This window comes from Calonectris borealis, chromosome 5, assembly GCF_964195595.1.
Source record: "Calonectris borealis chromosome 5, bCalBor7.hap1.2, whole genome shotgun sequence".
Lineage (NCBI taxonomy): Eukaryota > Metazoa > Chordata > Aves > Procellariiformes > Procellariidae > Calonectris > Calonectris borealis.
The window spans coordinates 19,531,713-19,550,484 of record NC_134316.1 but is presented as its reverse complement, the minus strand read 5'-3'; the positions used below and the strand labels follow the sequence as shown (position 1 = coordinate 19,550,484).

General features: G+C 38.3%; 1 protein-coding gene across 5 annotated transcripts in view; it reads right to left on the bottom strand.

Annotated features, from left to right (window-relative positions):
- NRDE2 (NRDE-2, necessary for RNA interference, domain containing) overlaps positions 1–13,638 on the bottom strand; it is a 40,156-nt gene extending 26,518 nt beyond the window's left edge. For 2 of the 5 annotated variants that reach the window (XR_012673829.1, XM_075151291.1), the window contains exons 1-4: positions 10,189–10,410; positions 7,729–7,786; positions 3,131–3,239; positions 885–1,112 (exon numbers count right to left, since the gene is read on the bottom strand). Coding sequence is in view for 4 of the 5 variants with exons in the window: in XM_075151291.1 (XP_075007392.1) it covers positions 885–1,112; positions 3,131–3,239; positions 7,729–7,786; positions 10,189–10,395 (602 nt within the window). In the remaining variant the exon portion in view is untranslated. Of the gene's footprint in view, positions 1–884; positions 1,113–3,130; positions 3,240–7,728; positions 7,787–10,188; positions 10,411–10,625 lie in introns of those variants that run through there. The other 3 variants (XM_075151292.1, XM_075151294.1, XM_075151293.1) reach the window with 3 other exon arrangements.
- Positions 13,639–18,772: the final 5,134 nt, after the last annotated feature.

Genomic DNA, 18,772 nt, shown 5'->3' with positions numbered 1-18,772 from the left:
GGGATCAAAGAAAGGCAAAATGGCTCCTCAAACTAGCAAACATGATGAGAAACAGGGAAAGGTGACTTACACAGCCAGTCAGATTGGGCCACTTTGAATGAAACGATCAAAAACCAACAGACTGAGAAAAGCACAGCTAGGTATGCCAAACCTGAATACTCAAGTGTGTTCACAGAACCTTTTACTGCCTAAAGATCATGCTAGTCCCTAGATACCTATTTTCTTGTTCCATATAAAAATGACACCTCCACCAATTACACAGTACTTTAAAGCATCTGGAATTAACAAAAAAGATCTAGCAAAACAATTTCAATTGTTCCAATACTCATCTAGATGTACCATAAGCAAGAACTAAGAAGTACACAGCATAGAGCAATAAATGGCTGGACATAAAAGAAATTTTAAATCGTAAAACAAACTTTGTCTTAGTATGAAAAAAAAAAGGAAGTGTTAACTCTGTGAGGAAGAAGTTATATCACAAGGCAAACGCAGCTGTATGTTAAGACTTTCGCACTAATTAAGAATAACGTTTAATGCAATCCCTCTCCAAACTCTCCCAGTAAATCAAAGATCCATGAAAGGAAACAAGATGCTTACAAAAACTCAACATAAGCCTCTACATGTCTTTAAAAATACATTTCATTACCACCATACCATGCTTTGTTCTGCAGAACAGTGCTTCACAGAGTATTTTAGTCACAGTTTTTCAGATACGATTAAACAAATGTTTCTAATTCTCTTTTCATTGCTTTAAATGGAGGTTTAGTCATATACAGCTTAGAAAAAATTACCCACCAGTGGCAAGAATTTAATTCATAAAGTTGAAGAGACAAATACCAGAACGCAATTAATTTACATCTTGCATAGTATTAATAAATACATACTTCACTGCTGCTTCCTTTTCATGATTTCTGCCACTTCTTGTGGCTTTGTCCTTGATGTGCTTAGTGTCCAGGTCTGATTCGCTGCTACTAGAGTCCCCTTTGGTTTTCTTTTTTGTCTTCTTATAGTGGTGATGCTTTTTCTTTTTCTTTTTCCTTTTCTTACTTGACTGTTTCAGACTCTCATCTGTATCACTTTCCCCTGACAACTCTGATCTTGAAGTAGTCCTGCTTGGAAACAAGTATATATATCTCTATATACACCTATATATCCAAGTAGTAAAACTGTAAAGAAATATCACCATAAGAAAGTTTAGAATAATTTTACCCTTTACCTTTATTCTCCCTGTATTTTTGGAGAAGAGAGTTAGCAGCAACACATACAATGAAGGTGATACAAATTTGCATTAAATTACAACTATCTTTATTTTTTCAACTGCTGGAATTACTGACAACCAGTTTTAACTGTCATAGGCATTTTGATGTGTGATCTGTATAAATATCCATTTGTTATCATCGCCAAAAAGAAGGTGACTGAGCTGATAGAATTTCCTAACTTTGTTAAGACAACTTAGGTCAAGCTAAAAGCATAAGAAGTCTTTCAGGGTGACCTGTGAAAGTAAAAAGTTTGCACTTTTTTTCCACGTTTCTTTATGATTTACATAAGAAATATCAAAACTATACTTTTAAAATCACTTCCAGAATAGAAATTCAAATCTCACCTCTCAAAGAACAATTTTCAATGACTACTGAATTAACATTATCGTATAATATAATGTAATAACAAACACCACACGCGACAGACAACTGACTTACTGAGAGATCACACGAAGGATAGATAGTTTTGACAAAACACACGTATATGATTGTACATACTGCATACACTCCCATACTTAATGACCAACTGAAATAATGGAGGTCTTCTCTAATGCTTAATTAAAGCACAAGCTCTTTTCAAACAGGTTTTCTGGAATCTTCCAATAAAAGAAAGGAGTAACAAGTCTCAGTATTCCTAATATGTCAATAAAAGAAAATGCAGCGTTTCAGAAGCAAGGCACCTTAGAAAATAATCTTACACAATTTATTTAAGGGCACTAAGACAAAAGAACCTATGGGAGAACCATTAGCAGGCCTTTAAAACAAACACACACACACACACACTGCCCCAAACCAAAACCCCCCCAAAAACACCAACTATGTTGGAGTAATTAGTTTTTATTGAGCGGAGAATGTACCCTAGTAGTAAGCAAAAAGATCAAACTTTTCTCAGTACACTATTTTTTGACAAATTATTTTCCAAAGATTAATGAAATATGGTGGGTTTACTATGTCATTCTATCTGAATAGTAATTTGTAAATTCCTTAGTTTTATGACATTAAAGTCCTGAAAATATCTGAAGAAATATAAGCAGAATATATGACCGATAACCAGAACAGTGATTCCATTTCAATTGCACAATACATGTAAATTTAAGAATAAGTATACAAAAAGATGTATTCAGCTGTGATTGTTATTATAAAGACATTTTCTATCGTGACCACCAACAGTCATCATAAACACAGGAGCTTGTATCAAATTACAAGTGACGAAGTTTTTGAACTTGGCAACTGCAACTTGATTCCATTAATTATTAAGTATTATAGTATAGATATGCCAAGGATAGCAACTATTCTAGTGAAGGTATTAAAACTAGTTCTTCAGCCAATGTGGTTGCTTAAAGCTCATTTTTGTAAAAGAATATAATCACCCACTTCTGTGATCAGCATGTTCTACACAGCCACACAACTTGATACAGGTAGTATTTCATTAATTCACATCTTCAGCTAGTTTTTAAAAAGTAAAAAACTCAACTGTGAAATGGCTGATTGAACTGGTTTTCACAGAGAAATCACAAAGATGATGCTTAATCTTTACATTATTTCAAGGGTCACTTAGTACATTCAAAAGCTAATGAAGAATCATGATCACTCAGTTCCCTTTCCATTCTGAAATAACAATGATTTAAACGCAGCTGTGAGAAAAAGAAAATGGGAATGTAATTGCATAAGTATAATTTCTCATTATTTTAAGTTAAAGGACATGGAAGCATTATTCATACTTTTATATAGGACTCAGTTCAGGCCTTTTTAAATGGTGAACAGTGGAATGAAAAGTAGCTCTAAAAGCTCCTGATTTTGGTCTCACATAACAAAAGATAAGCAGGACATAAGAAAGAGGCGACTTTAAGAGATACTGAAGTATATTCTACCTTATTAGTGGTGATTTTTCAGGGATGAGATTTGCAACTTCTGTAGTGCGCTGATGCAGTAATAGTGCATCTTCCGTAGAGAAGCTTGGGTTACTAAGCCAGTCCAATTCTGCAGGTAAAGAAAAGTGAGATCAGTACAAATTAGTTTGCTGTGTTTTTTAAAGTTGGGAGTTAATCTAGTCAGCAGACAGCTAAATTCGCACCAAATGTCACTAAGTCATGTGTAATAAATGAGCATATCGGAAGGCAGTCCATGAAATTTCCATTTAGCAGAACACTAGGTTTTAATGAGGCAAAATACTTAGGAGCTGGAATCTTCCCCTGACATCAATCTAAGCCTTAAAAACCCCACTATATAATAATACTTTGAAGTTCATACTGAAAGCAGATAATATGTTTTATACACTGCTATATACTTGAAAAAAAACCAAATCTGTCCAATATTAATTTTTACCATGTAAAATTTCTAACTTTATATATTTATGTATTGTATAAATGTTATATATGCATAATTATATAAGATCTTATATATCCATATATTTTGTATTATCATTATAATTATTATGTACAATACATAATATAAATATTTACATATTTGACTTTAAAGAGTAAAATTTTAAAAATTACAGAAGGACATAATTACTTGAAAGATGTAGTTAATGAATGCAATACAACTTACGCAAACTTACAAAAATGTATTTTATTCACTGTATGGAAAATATTTTTAACTTGATTTTATTGACAGGGACACCCATTACTGATAAGAATACTCAAGTGTTTTATACAAGGTCAAAACTTGTCACTGGATTCTCAGTTCTCTATTGACCAAAGTCATTAGACTTTTAAATAGTGTGAAAAAAGGCTAATTGATGCTAATTTTGATATATTAGTCAGCATTAAGTATTCTGCATCTAGACCTCAGCCATTTCAGTCATCGGATAAGATCAGATACTGACAGGATATGGAGGGGCAATTTTTTACCATAATTTTACTGATATCAAAACTTTATAACAATTTTCATAGAGATTTCATTTCTAGAATTCTTTTTAAGTATGTGAAATTTTCTAACATATTAAACAACAAATGTTATTTCACAGAAGCACAGAATTTAACATCAGCCTCTCCAGTGCCAGACCACAGGAGATAACAACAAAAGGAACTAATTTGGTCTCCCTGCTTGCTCTCCATGCTCCTTACAACCATTTTTGTCTCGGTGTTCTTCCTGTCACACCCTTGCCTCTGTGCTTTTGACTACACTGACCTCTAATCCTTAAATAGCATGAATTCATTGTCTACCAAGCCATACATCTCTCTTCCTTCTAAAGTATTTCTTTCAGAAATAGCTCTTCATACCAAAATTCTTTCTTCTTTTTCATATCTCTGAATTGTTGTCCACAAAAGGATTTAAAATGGAGCAGGCTGCAAAAGTTTGTTAATCTACGTTAAATTCATCAAAAAGTACGTACTATCAAGCAGAACTCCAGTTCCCAAGAGACTGCCCCTGCTACCAAAGGCCCCGGTGGAGAGGGCCACCTTCCCTGGTTTGTCTTGAACCTCCACCTCTGTGCAGAGGAGAACCCACAATTCATGGCACTCTCAGGACCAAAACACACTTCCCACAAGCGCCTCAACCGATACACTGCAGAACGCTGCCACGCACCATTTCCCAGGTTACCAAAAAGTAGGATGTAGGCTGAAAAATAAAAATTCAGCTGTACCATATATATGCATATTATTGTAACCTTCTGCCTGGCAATCAGAATCACCAAACCTAAGGCAAATACACTACTCTACTTTGTTGCAAATCAACATGACATGGTTTTTTTTTTCCCCTTCCAGGAAAATACTTAAGATATATTAATGTAAAATTAGAATAAAAATCGAAACCTTAAAACTGCGATCCTTACTTGCCTATTTAAAATATGATAAAAATCTACTATTTAATTTAAATTAATCCACCCTGACACAACCACCTTCATTTTAAGTATGTGTCTATGAGTCTAAAACTGTAAATCTACCAAAAAGTATTCTTCCAAAACCTTTGGTGAGCTTAAAGGAGAAAGATTTATGCTGGATAATATGCAAGCAACATTTCACTCGCCTATCAAAATAATTGTTCCCCCTGCTGGGGAGTAAAGTGTTATGCAGCAATAAGTTAATTTCTTATTTCAATCCTCTAAGAGATGTATTAAGAACCAACCTAAAATCAGAATTACTTCTTAGGAGAATTGTATTTACTATTTCCCTGAAATACCAAAATGTTTCTCATGGATAATTCCGTAACCATTACATATTTAAAACACACAGGAGTTAAATAAATTCATATACCTGATAACTGCATAATCAAATTGGAGTTAATAATTCAATATATGTCACGCAGTATACCGAGTGCCACTTTATACCTGAGATTTTTGAGGTATATTTATTAAATGTGATATTGATTTTTAAAATTATTATCTTCCTTACATTCAATTATTTCTGCTCGTTTTTGTAATGAAGACAGGGTGTAAAGGAACACAGGAGCAAACTGCAACCCTACAATGTTTTTCCACTGGTCACACTCTAGTCTTTCTTAAACATAGACAGATTCAGAGAAAGTACAATTGTCCAGAGCACTCCAGATTTCAGTAAATGCAACTAATCTGTGCATAAAGCCTTTCATTTATTTACAGAATTAAAGGAGATACTTAACTCCCTTAAAAAAAAAAAAATCTTTGTTTTGATTTGCGTTGTATTACGCAGATCCACCTAACAAAACAGAAAAATTTACTAGTTGACAGAGTCTCTGGTGTAAAGGTGTATCACGTAACAGCACAAAACTGTAACTTACTAGCCAGGCAGATCTCCTTAAAATTATTTTATCTGTTCCAAAGATATACAAAACATATCTAATTTGTCTTTGGCCAGATCCCCAATAACATACTTCAGGCACGAAGATATTCTCTGTAGCCTTTGAGTTTCTCTTCTTTTTAACAAATTATTGTTTCCCTTTGTAATGTGTAATAAATCATTTACTAGTATTTTTTGGTAGAAATAAATTTATTGTAAGGTAATTCTGTATTTCTTTGAATGAAGAATTATGGTTTAAAAATCACTTGAAATATAGTAATAGTAATAGTCATGACACCCGGTGTTAACATGGGTTACGTTTTTTTTAAAAAGTAAGCTCAAAGGCAGAATGAAGTTAAACAATTTGCCTTCAAGCATACAGAGTTGTTGATGACAAAATTCAGAATTCATGACTTCAATATTCAGACCATTAGCAAAAAAGTCTAAGATGTTTAACTTTTAAGATCTTGATCTAAGGTCTTTTAAAATGCTGTACACATCAAAACAGGCTTTTCATTGACTTGAAGAGCATAATATCAGGTCTTCAAGATTAATGCAGATAATGCATTTTTTAACATTATTCATCATTATAAACACTTTAGATACAGACCAGCGCAAACTAGGAAAAAAAATGTTTGCATACAACAAGTATGTTGAATTTTATAACCTTGACTCTCATGGCACTATAGTGCCAAATAATGCCCAAATGGAGATACAGATCCTTAGCAGCACTAAGACCTTCACTCTTAAAAACTGAAAAATAGAAAGCAACTGATACATTTCTTTTTAAAATGGCATTATTGATCACATGGACAAGATGAACAGAGAAGAAAATAAACAAAGAAAGCGGTAAAGCTCCAGCTGTTTTAGAAGACACGATAAAACATGGGGTTGACCAACCACGTAGATTTCCCTGAGGCACAAAACATGCTTTAAACAAGAGGTTACACCTGAACTGCCAGAAGAGTGGAAAGCAGTTATCTTTATATTTCTCCATTTAAAAGGCTGTTCTAAGACCAGAACCACATACTTAAATAAAAAGAGTGTGTTGGCAAAATTTTCATTCCCCTCCTCCTGCCACCAAATTAATCCTGCAGCTCACAAAAGGATGAAGCCTGGATTTCTGAGCTGTGTCCTCCATCCTTTACACTCCCCACCGCTGCCACAGCTTCAGGAATTATCTGGGTTCCCTAGACCCTTTTACGGTACTTTGCCACAGCCTGTGCTGTGTCAGAGTGTGATCTCCGAAGATGTTTATTAGTTGGCTAATGTACATATGCTCATTGCCAAGCCCATCTATCCTGGTAACACTTCAATTCATGTTACAGCCTCTCTCTCAGCAGCAGCACTTTATCTAGATTTATCTTTTCTAAGCAAATGTAGATTTTCACAGACGTTCTCTATTTTTGCCATTTCTGTCTCCCACCACAACAAATTTGACTGAAAGGGTTAAAACTCCTGAGGAATGAGAGATATTGAGGAAGTAGGCTGGCAGACAGAGGCACAGCAAGCATGCGTGAGATCCATTTCCATAAGAAATTTGCCTTAAATATAGAAAAATAATGTCTATTATTGCCATTAACTATTAGAAACGAACTTCCAAGATGTCATTTTGACTTAACTTTACCTAAAAGTATATGTTATTCCCTTACAGATGTGAAGTCACTCACCAACTTGGTGCAATATGATTACAACAGTGAGCACAAGCAGAATAAGGTTTATTTTTTATATTTTAAATTATTGTTTTAGGGCCTCCAAGGAAAACTCACCTTGAGAAATGGAGTCATAAACATTAGTCCCCTGACTGTGCCTGTAGCTTGGTTCTACCTAAGCAGATGAGATCAAATTGCATTTTTAAAACATTGAAGAATCATACTGCAAGAACCAACCCCTGTAGCATAGTCATTATGCCTCTGTGGATACACCAGGGAAATGTTTAGAATTCTCAAACTACAGTATTTTCTGAACAATTTAATCAAACTGACCTAATACTCTGGAAAGAGCTGAACAATTTTTTCCATTACACAACACGCAAGTCCAAACCTCCTTGTAAATAATCTCCAGTGAATCAGTTAGCTGGATACAAACATTCCAAACATCAAAATGCATTCCAAACTTTAAAACTCTACCTTTTCATTTTTTTGCTATTTTTTCTTGTCAGATGTCTAAAAAGTTTATCATGTTCATAGACCAGATTTACATTCTTTAAAAACGTAAAGAATAAGAGATATAAAAGACTTCTTTTGTGATAATATGCATGTACTTGTTATTGCTCTACTCTACCATCCACATTCACGAGCACAACAGTAGAAGCAATCCAATGGCACTCTTTTTATACCTTCCCAAGCAAAAAAAAAAATTAAAAATTTACAGTGCATGTTTACAGAGACAACTTTTAAGAGTTATGCAAGGCCTTTTGTTGCCTCTCAGAATCCTGAAAATCTGCTTTCAGCAAAAATCACTGCATCATCTTACCTATAGAATAGTTCAGACTGTAAATAAGGCTGTGCTTACTACTGTGAGTGGGATTAATTATTACCACTGCTCTGTTCAGTACAGCTACTGATAAATTTGTAATTTATCTTCTACCAAAAACTAATTAAGCTTGACAACATAATTGTAAGAAACCATATACAAAATTATTGCACACTCTAGAGGTTGCTGCAACTCAGCAATCTAGCAGGATAGGAAGACTGTACAGCAATACTTCAGTTTCAAGCAGCACTTATATTTATAAATGGTTTAGGAAGGTTTGTAAGAGTATGAGACAGAGGTGGTCGGAGGAATGAAACATGGCCAGCATATTTACATTATTGCCTCAACTTCTACAATAAACTATGAAGCAGTCCTAAATGACTGCAAAAGACATCTCAGTTTTGCATATCATGTTAAATACAACATACCCTGTGAGCTCTGTATTATGATGGACTTTGGTTTTATATCAGCTCTGAGGAAACAGAGTCATCTATCAGAGAGATACCAAAGTTGCCCGTCAAGTTCTCAAGTTCTCACAAGCTGAACGTGTGAAATTTGATATATGCCACCATAAATGGGGTTTTGAGTTAATACTTAACTTTTATAACTTATACTGAAATTTTGTCGTTAAAAACAAAGTACAATATTGGCTAAAACATAAAACAAACAAATTTTGTTCCTTGAAGTTTTCTCAATAATTCTCATACAAAAAACTTCCAGTAGATCAAAATGTAACTCATAAACAGTGCTAATAACTGAAATCTAAATCCCAAAGTCAGTCTTAACACCTTTTTCTGTGTAATTTGATCTTCCAGAGAGGTGGTCTGCAGTGACACAGACTACGTGTAACAAACCTGAAGACTAAATTCTCAGTTTTAAAATATAAGCAAGGTCTTACTACTAGAGAATTTTACTGTACTTCTGCCTGGCTAGAACATCTGTACTGGCAGACCAAGTATCAACAGCTGCAATGCCATCAGGGGGTAATGCAGAACTGGTTAGAACAAGAAGCTAACCCCAGCCTGCATTGCAAAAAGCTTCAAAAACTCACCATGCTGACTGGACCAAATATACAAGAAATTTAGCCTAGGTAAACAATTCTCTTAGAGTTTCCCCGTGCTGTGGTGTCTAGAGGATGGGCAGTCTCAAGGGTGGTGGACGCTGGCAAGTAAAAAGCATAGTTCAAAACATCTCTCAGTAAAATTAATAAGTGTTGTGCATACTTCAGAGTTTGGCAATACACCAGATAGGGTTCTTTGCTCATTTAATAAAAGCGTAACTTGCTAGACAGCAACCATGACAGTCAAAATTATAACCTGAACCATAATCTCACTCATGACCTTCCAAAAAATATCCTTTACAACTAAAATCTGGCTTAATAAGCAAGGAAATGAGAAAACACTTTTTAAGTTATCCAAGGCTAGCGGGGAAAAAAAAAAAAAAAGAAACCCTCGTTTCCTGCATAAAGCAAACCTCCTCCACCACACGCACAAGGTTAACATACACGTATTTTTCAAAGATGAATATTTCTGCAGCCATGCCTCCAGCGTCTACCAGCAGATAGCTGGAAGCAAATCTGAACACGCCGGAGAACCCGCCAATGAGAAGCCAGCACCATTTTTATGGGAATGTGCCTGTTTCAGGTCCTCACCGAAGTTACCTCACGGAAAGTAACTTTATTCGTAAGCATGGTGACTTTATTCAGACCGGGCGACACGCCTTGCGCAGAGTACGCCTGTGCGCGCCATACGTACGCTGGTGCTCCGCACCTGCGGGAGGAGCCCGGGCTGAGGGGCACACCGCCCTCTGAAACAGCGCTTACAGAGCGCACTCAGCGGTGGGGCTGGCCGGACAGACGAGCCCCTCTGCCGCACTCCCGGACCTCCAGAGGCGTGGGACATAGACCGCCGCTGCCGGGATCTCGGCCCCCAGCGGCAGCACCGCCTACGCAGCAACTCCATGGCGGGGGCGGAGCGCGCCCGGTCCGCAACGCGGGCACGCACGGGCGGGCCGGGCTATCCCGTCGGAGGGCAGGCGGGGTGGCTGGCGGCCGGAGCAGGCCGACGGGGCGCGCGGAAGGCCCGGCACGGTGCAGAAGGCTCCGTGTGGAGGCGAATGGAAGCGGAAGGGCTTCCCGAGGTCCGGGCCGCGGAGGGCTGTCGGGGGAAAGAGGGTTCTTCCAGGACTTTACCTTTCCTGGAGCCCTCGCTGCTGCCGGTTGGGGGCTCCCCGGGCTCGGCGGCACCGGCAAAAGCTGGGAACAGGGCCATGTCTCAGCTTACCGCCACTACTACCTGCCCGAACTGCCCCGCGGAGCGGCGGGGCAAGATGGCGCCGTGGCGCCGAGCATACTGGGAGATGTAGTTTGTCGGCCCGACCTCCTAAAATGGCGGCGGTGCCCGGGAGCTGCTGAGGGAAGGGAGGCTCAGTGCTGGGGCTGCTGCGGGTGTCCTGCCTTCCCCAGGCGCCCGCGTATCATGCGCCTTCCGCCGCCGTCACTAAGGGGACTGGAGGAGGGAACTGCTGGGGGAAGAGGAGGGGATGGGGTTTCCGGAGCCAGCCTTTCTTTCCTCACCACCCTGTCTTCCCTCAAGGGGTTCACTAGGAGGGACACCCGAGCAACGTCTCCTCGAGACTGGAATGCTCAGCTGTGTAAAGGAGAACGTTGTAAGAAGCCACGCTTCCTTTCTGTTCGTATCCACTGTATGTGGAAAGCCCGTCTAGCCAGACTGCCTGTCTCAAACGCCGGTAGTGAGGGCTTAAGGGAGAAAAAACCTCCTGCAGTCAGTCAGTCCTTTATAAGCCTCCTGACCAGGGCGTCACCCATCGTGTTTAATAGCATCCATGAGCCTGCCGTCCATAAAGGAACTAGAAAAATAATTGTTTATGCTTTTACACTTTTGTGCCTTCTTGGACAGGATGTTCCACTTTTTAATTATGTATTGTCTGAAACAGTATTTCCTTTTTGTCTCAAGCCCAGTGCCTGATACTTGCATTGTGCGGAAAAATAAGCATCCCTATTCACTTTCTCTGCAAAATTTTATACGCTGTTAAGATACTTCACTTCAGTACTCTCCTTTCTGGACTGAAAAGTCTGCCTTTTTTCTGTCTATTAAAGCCACTCTATAATGTTCTCCTCGTTGAATTTCTTTAGTTTTTCTAACTCCTACACTAATACTACTGCACAACCAGAATTTAATGTAGTGATTAAGTTATAGGTGTACAATGGGTTTAGGGATTATATGGAATTATGATGACTGGTCTGTTTTCTGCTCCTTTCCCAATACCTTCTGATTATTCTGTTTGGCTTTTGGCCTCTCCTGAGCTACAGTGTCTCTTAAGAGCCCATTCCCGAGTGGCAAAAATAGGTAACTATTGTGTATATATGTTAGGATTAGCTTCCCTGTACACACTGCTTCGCAGTTACCCAGCTGATTTTTTCAGTCATTTTATAATTTATTTCTGAAATACTTCAGCAACCATTCTCAGTTAGCTTTCCAGTTGATTATCCTGAATACTTTTGCACCATCTGCAGATTTTGTCAAATATATGTTCACTGCTGTTTGCAGCCTTTTTGTAGATGTTGAACAGTCAGATCCTGAGGAATCCCGCTGGTGACTTCTTCCATTGGAAAATTATAAGACTGTTTCTTAATCCTTGTTTCCTACCTTTAATGTATTATTAATCTATAAAATGCTATTCATTTTTATCAACAGGAGAGAAGAATATAAGTACAGAGAGAAGAGGATTCAGAACAAAATAGTGCTCATGGACACTGATAGTGTGGAAGGCATCAAATGAATAGGGCCTGATTGCCAACTTGGAAAGAATGGGCTTTAAAATGTATGCTCACATACTGATGTGGAGCAATGTTTTTGTTCAAGTCTGTTAACATCTATCAAGTTTTGTAGTAAAACATTAGAATGTGGAAAATGCAGTTTGTAATATATAGAAATATATATCTGCCTAGAACTGACACAGCAGATAGGGAAAAAAAATCTAAAAGAAGCACATTTGTGACCAAATTCTGAAGAGACAATTTAAAAAAAAAAAATTATCTTGTCATATGCACTTTTTAGCCTTTTTCCAGAGAACAGAAAACCTATGTAATTATGCTACCTGAACAAGCATTTGTCTTTCTGTCTGCCTGGCATAATTCCTCCAGGTAGTTTTAGAACTCATGACCAATTTCAACCAAATTTAAGAGGAGGTTACAGTTATTACATTTCTGCAAATCATATGAAAACAGGTGGCAACGCAGAGCAGGATTTTCAGTGGGAGGAAAACTCCAATGTGCATGCAGTTTGTATTGGGAGTCTAACCTACTGGGAAAGTTGAGTCAGAACTCTCCTGCCCATGGAAATATTTGTTATAACCTTATTTGGATAGGTATTGAAATTTGTAGATGTGTTTATTCTGCATACCTCAGCACTGGGAAAACTACCTCCTATCTACAGAAAATTAATTATTTCCTTATTCTCTTATGAACCAGACTCAAAGCTCTTTCAAGATACTGATGCTCTAGATGCAGGATAAACTAAATGGATTTCATAACAAAAGCATTCAGTTCATTTGCTGAATGTCATTATTCACATTGTCTCTCAGCTGCTTATAGTGATGGTAGTTAACAACATCTCAACAAAAAGAATACAGAAAATGCGGTTTGTGAGAGTAAAGCAAATGACCAAAGAGAGAGTTTATAAGAATCCTAAATACAGATTTATGCCCTGCATCCCTGGAAATTAGCCCCAATTATGGACAAAGAGAGGGATAAATTAACAAAGAGTGTTCTTGTTGTTACCATACATATATTACTGTGACATCAAAAAAAAAACCCCACCGTATTTAACACCACTACATAAATGCAGCCAATATTTCCCATTATCACAAGTGAAAGTTAAACTTGTGTGAACATTGCTTTTAGATTATTGCATTTATTTGCACAAGTAGTTGCTATTTATCATTAGTAGAAATTGGCTGTATAGTAAAATCATCTGTGTTGACATTTCCTTGACTTACTGAGTGAGCAATGCCCATTCTGATGAAATGTAGTTTTCTGCAATATATTTAGCCCCACGTCTAACAAGTTTTATTTTGCAGCTTTTGTCTTAAAACTCTGCAAAATGCATTTTAATAATGTTATATGAATACTTTACTAAGCCTTTACAGGCAAAAAGCATTATTATAAATAAATTGTTTGCCTCAACTCAGTTGAGCCAAGCCTTTTCTTAGGATTTACTGAAGAACCTGACCAAAACACCTCTTGATGTCTACAATAAAGTACCTGAAACACTCAGCATTGTTTCTTCAGTTCTATCCTAATAAGAGCAAACCATCAAGCCTTTTACAATACAGACAAAAACACACCAGCTGTATACAACAAGAGTTCCTTGTTAATAAGAAGGAACGAACGAACTAACTAGAGGAACTAACAAGAACATTCTGGTCTGCTTTTTACATTGTATCTACCTATTTAACATCTTAAAGTCTGGTATAGTTAATATTTTTTATTAATAATCCATTTTAAGGATTTTTCTTCTTTGATAAGGATTTTTCTTCTTTGGAAAGCCTTATGGTGAGTAATGTACTGAACTGCCTAAGCAGATGTGAGAGTGATAGTTTTCAGTAGATTTGGGACTTGAGATCTTTTGTATGTTTTGACAAAAATCATAACATTATATTTAGGGACCAAAAAAAACCTCTCATCAGGTCCATAACATTTTCCTTATTACAATAAAATTGTAGTAGATATTTGTGAATCTGACTTTTGTGAAATGGGTGCCATATGAAGCAGTAATTCGGGGCCCCTCACCAGGCCCCTCACCACAGCAGACCAGTTTGGTTCTTGGCCTCACACACTCACATTTTGCTCTGTCATGCTCTCCACACCCTAACTTTACAGCCTGTGACATCATGCCTCTCATACCTTTCATATTTTCTGTTGCTTCTCCATACTTTCTACTTCCTCTATAGTCAATCCTGTAGTTAGTTCTTCCTTCCATTCTGATGATCGAGAAGCTCCTAGTAGGAGTAGGTTCATCTCTCTAGAAGATATCAAGAGACCATCCTCTTTACAAAGGAGGGTTTATTCTCCTATGCAAAAACTTACAGAACAAGCCTTAGCACTATAAACAGTGTAATTTAAAGCATACACAGTAGGTACCTTGAATAAAAGCATCAGAAATAAGGGCAACCATTTTGAGTAAGGGCTACATTGCACTCATTTAAAGAAATAAGCATCCCTAAAATATTGTAAAATTTTGTAAGACTGTAAAAGCAGAGGTCACATTAGGGAGGACACGAAATGAATTCTGACCATAGAGCTAGAGGGACAATTGGGTGTATTTACGTGCGCCGCCTTTGGCTCCCCTGAACGGCCCTTACGGGATGGATTAGCAGGCTTCCACCTCTGTGCTCTACCAGCCTTTTCAAACCTCGTTGACGTAGTGAGTGCTGCCAACATCGCGTGATGATGCACTTGTATCATAAGAACGCTTATGCAGCTTACTCTAATAAGAAAATACGTGGTTTTAATATGACACATTTAGCATATTCCAACAGTGAGAGGACTGGGCAAATGTAAAAGGAGAGTGCTATAGCTTTATCTCCCTGCAGTGAGACCTATGGACCACAAAGGGGTTTCCAATAACACAGGTTCCAGTTCTGATGGCATGCCAAGTTTCCAGCCTTCCTCTACATTTTCCCAGCCCCTTCTCGGGTTTCTTTCACTAAGAAATCCTTTTGTCTATGCCAACACTACTCAGATGCATTGAGATCTACTGAGTAATTTTACCACGGCTAATTTTTTATTGAGACCCGCTCGGCAGGCAGAAATGCGAGAGCTCTGGTTTCAGCTCTGCCAGCTGCGGCGCGCTGCCCCGGGCTGTAACCTCAGCACCCTCCCATGGCCGGCCTCGCCAGGAGAACAAAGCAGAAGAGATGATCTCCTGCAGGAGCATCACGTGTTTGGGACTTTAATGATGCCTGATAAGGTCCCCGTAAATATTTTATCTCCTCTTTCTACCCTGCTGTCAGGGTGCTGTGTGGGCTGGCATCTCTCAGGGGGCTAGGAGCTGCAGGGGCCAGGACAGGAACTCCCCAGCCAGAAGCAGGGCACCTGGGGCATCCCCAGCCCTGGAATTGGGCATCACCCTGGGGACAAGGACAGGCGGAGGCCGGGCTGGGACATGGGCCCACAGGTATGCCCGGCTCGACAGGGCCCATGGCTGGGCAGGGCAGGGCAGGGCTGTGGGGAGCTGGAGACTAGCCCTGCTGCGGCATCACTGGGGCAGGGGCTGATGGCCCCGGGGGGCTGACATGGGGTCCTGGGCCGTGGGCAGGGCGGGGGAGACCCTGGGGAAAGCTGGGCAGGGGCAGTCAAGCCTGTCAGTGTCCTCAGGCCATGACACCTTCACCCCACTCCATTCCCCTTCAAAGCTGCTGTTATACTTCCACCCCTTCACCCTTCCCACCTCTGCCATTCACTTGAAGAGGGAGAGGACTGGCCTCCCCTGTGTCTGGATGTGGCCTGGCAGCCACTGCTGCCATGCCGCCGGCTCTCCTCCCTGCCTGTGTTCTTCCCCAAGTAACCAGATTCATGCCGTGAGCATCAGGCGTGACGTGGCGGGGACATTTCACAGAGGAAACGATGTAGAGCTCTCCATCATCTCATGCTTTGCCGCTGTTCAAGAGAGGCAGCTCAAGAAGACGTCTTCTAAGAAAAAATTCTTCTTAAATGTCTAGATATTATTCTCCCAATCCTCAAAACAGACAGATCAAAACTGAACGTAGTTTGATACAAAGGTAAAATAATTTCACATCTGTATTTCAAAAGCACTTCTATTGTATTTTTAAAGGGAAATGAGCTGACTCATATTTAACAACAAATTCCAATTACTAACTTTCTCTTCAGTTTTTAATCATATATTGTACTACATGTACAGTAAGTATTCTAGGTGAGGATATTGTATAATACTGCTATTAAATTTGATGTATCATATTTTACCCTCAAAGTACCTCTGTTGCAGGTCAGTATGTATATACTTCCTCGAGTCTTTTATACAGAGATTTTGAAAATTACATTATTGCTCATTGAAAATATGCAATTCTACTACCTTCTTCTTCTTACAGTATAATAAATAACACCTGAATAAAATCTTAGCAGTTTAAATTATTAATAAAACAGGGATATAAAATTGCACAGAAGTGGTGCAAACATTTTTCCTTCAACAGATAAAATTAAATAGAAAATAAACATATATAAGTTGATCTTATTCAGAGATGCATTACTGCTAATATTTTTACAAAGGCTGTCAGGCCATCTTTCTAATGCTTTAATAAATCTGGTAATTTATTTACTGATCCAAGTTCTATCTGTAAAATTTTCAGTTACGATAAGCTTGCTGGGTTATTAAATGCTTGCTGAGTAGATCAGCTATTACAGGTGTGTTTGTGATGGACATATGCAATAAAGATAACTAGTTCAGTTCTGATAGACATTCTGGTTCTACAATTCAAAAACCTAAAGATTTTTGCACTTGATTACTCAAGCTGCATGGCAGTGCTGGCCTTGAACTTTGAACTAAAGCCATGGTCAGACTGACCCTGTATGCATGTGTGAAATATGTATACACTGTTCCATAACACAAAACAGAAACAGCAATCAAATTAATATGAAAAACCTTAGTTTCAAAGCCATGCTCTAGATAGGCCTATTAGGTTTTTAGACATAAACCTCAGACTTGTAAAGTATTTTAGCTTTTGCTGTCCATGCATGTATGCATATGTGAATATAAATCTGAATTTCTATATAGATTACAAAAAATGAGGGTCTTGATATTGTTCCCAGTACATTTACTGAGAATTTTGCTGTGAACAAAACTACACCCAGAAGAGGAAGGAGGTATTCTGGGGACATAAGCAGAGCATTCTCTTTGCTAGAAGTGCCCACTACCATTTTATACAAGCTTTCTCAGGACGAAGACTAGAGAATTTTGAGAAATTCTGAATGATCAGAACTTCCTATATATCCAAAACCATGCAATTTTATCCACATTCTTTTTGTAGAGAAACAGAAGCAAGGAGTTTGATTCCTGAAAAAAACCAAACCAAACCACACCAACCAACCAAAAAAACCACCCCAACCCCCCCTATTTTTATATCTTGTACCCTGGAGGCCAACCATCCTTTTCTTTAAAAGATCTTCCTGTAAGAAAAATGCATTTGACATACTACTTTTATTCTCAAATGAAAACAAGTAAGTGTTACATGCTATTCTGACAGAAAACATCCAACTTACTGCAGCATTTTGAGGTGGTTTTGTGGCTTCACCATGCAGCCACAGGTGAAGCTTCCAGTTACTGTAATGGGGTGGTTTTTTGGTGTCCTGGGATCATAGGATCCGATGTTTTAATTTGGGGGAGGGGTAGTATCCCTAATGAACCTTTCAAAATGCAGCCTATGAAACACAGTTAGCATGCTTAAATAGTATTTAAAAAATAAATAAGCTACACTGTCTAACAGACGGGATTTTCCATTTTCTATTGCAGTTAGCAATTTTTCTGCATTTTCCCTGGGTTTCATGATTTCTTATGTAAAATCCATGCTAATTTCTCATTAGACTTTTCCCCAAAATAAAGTTTATCTAGCCATTTATCCCTAGCCTCTAACGTTTTGTGAACATAGGTCTGGAAGGGATGGTCTGCGACACTGAGTTCAGCCTTCTCTGCAGAAAACCTTACCACATAAGTCTGTTCATATATTCCATTTTGAAATTTGTTGAGCTTTTCTACTCACAACTCCTGTTGCAAGACAGGTCCAGAACCTGGATTTTCCAATGCTTAGAAAGATCCTGACTTCCTCCTTAATTTCATTCATGCTCTGTTTATATCTATCTGTTTCTGTGCCAGCATTTTCCTATGGCTTAAAATAGCTCTTCACTTCACCAGGGTGCTAACCTGGATGTAATCTATACACAGACAGTAATCATATGCCACTCAGCCTTTCTTCCATTAAGCAATTTTAAAATTTTGTAAGATCGGTTGCTCAGTCCACTGAATTTTTTGCACTTTTCTCAGTTCATATTCTGAACTAGAATTGTACGCAGTATTCCAGATGCAGTGGTACTCTACAGAATGGCCTACTTCTCATTCTTTCAGCCCTGCATTTATCATTTAGTTGGCTGAATCATACTAGTGGCTCATAATGTCCATGATCAATAATTACACTCGGGCATTTTCCAATCTATTGCTTCCCCTGGATGAATCCCCCTATTATACCAGAAAATCTTGTTATTAATCCCTAAGGACATGACCTTGTATTTTGTATTAAATTTAACTT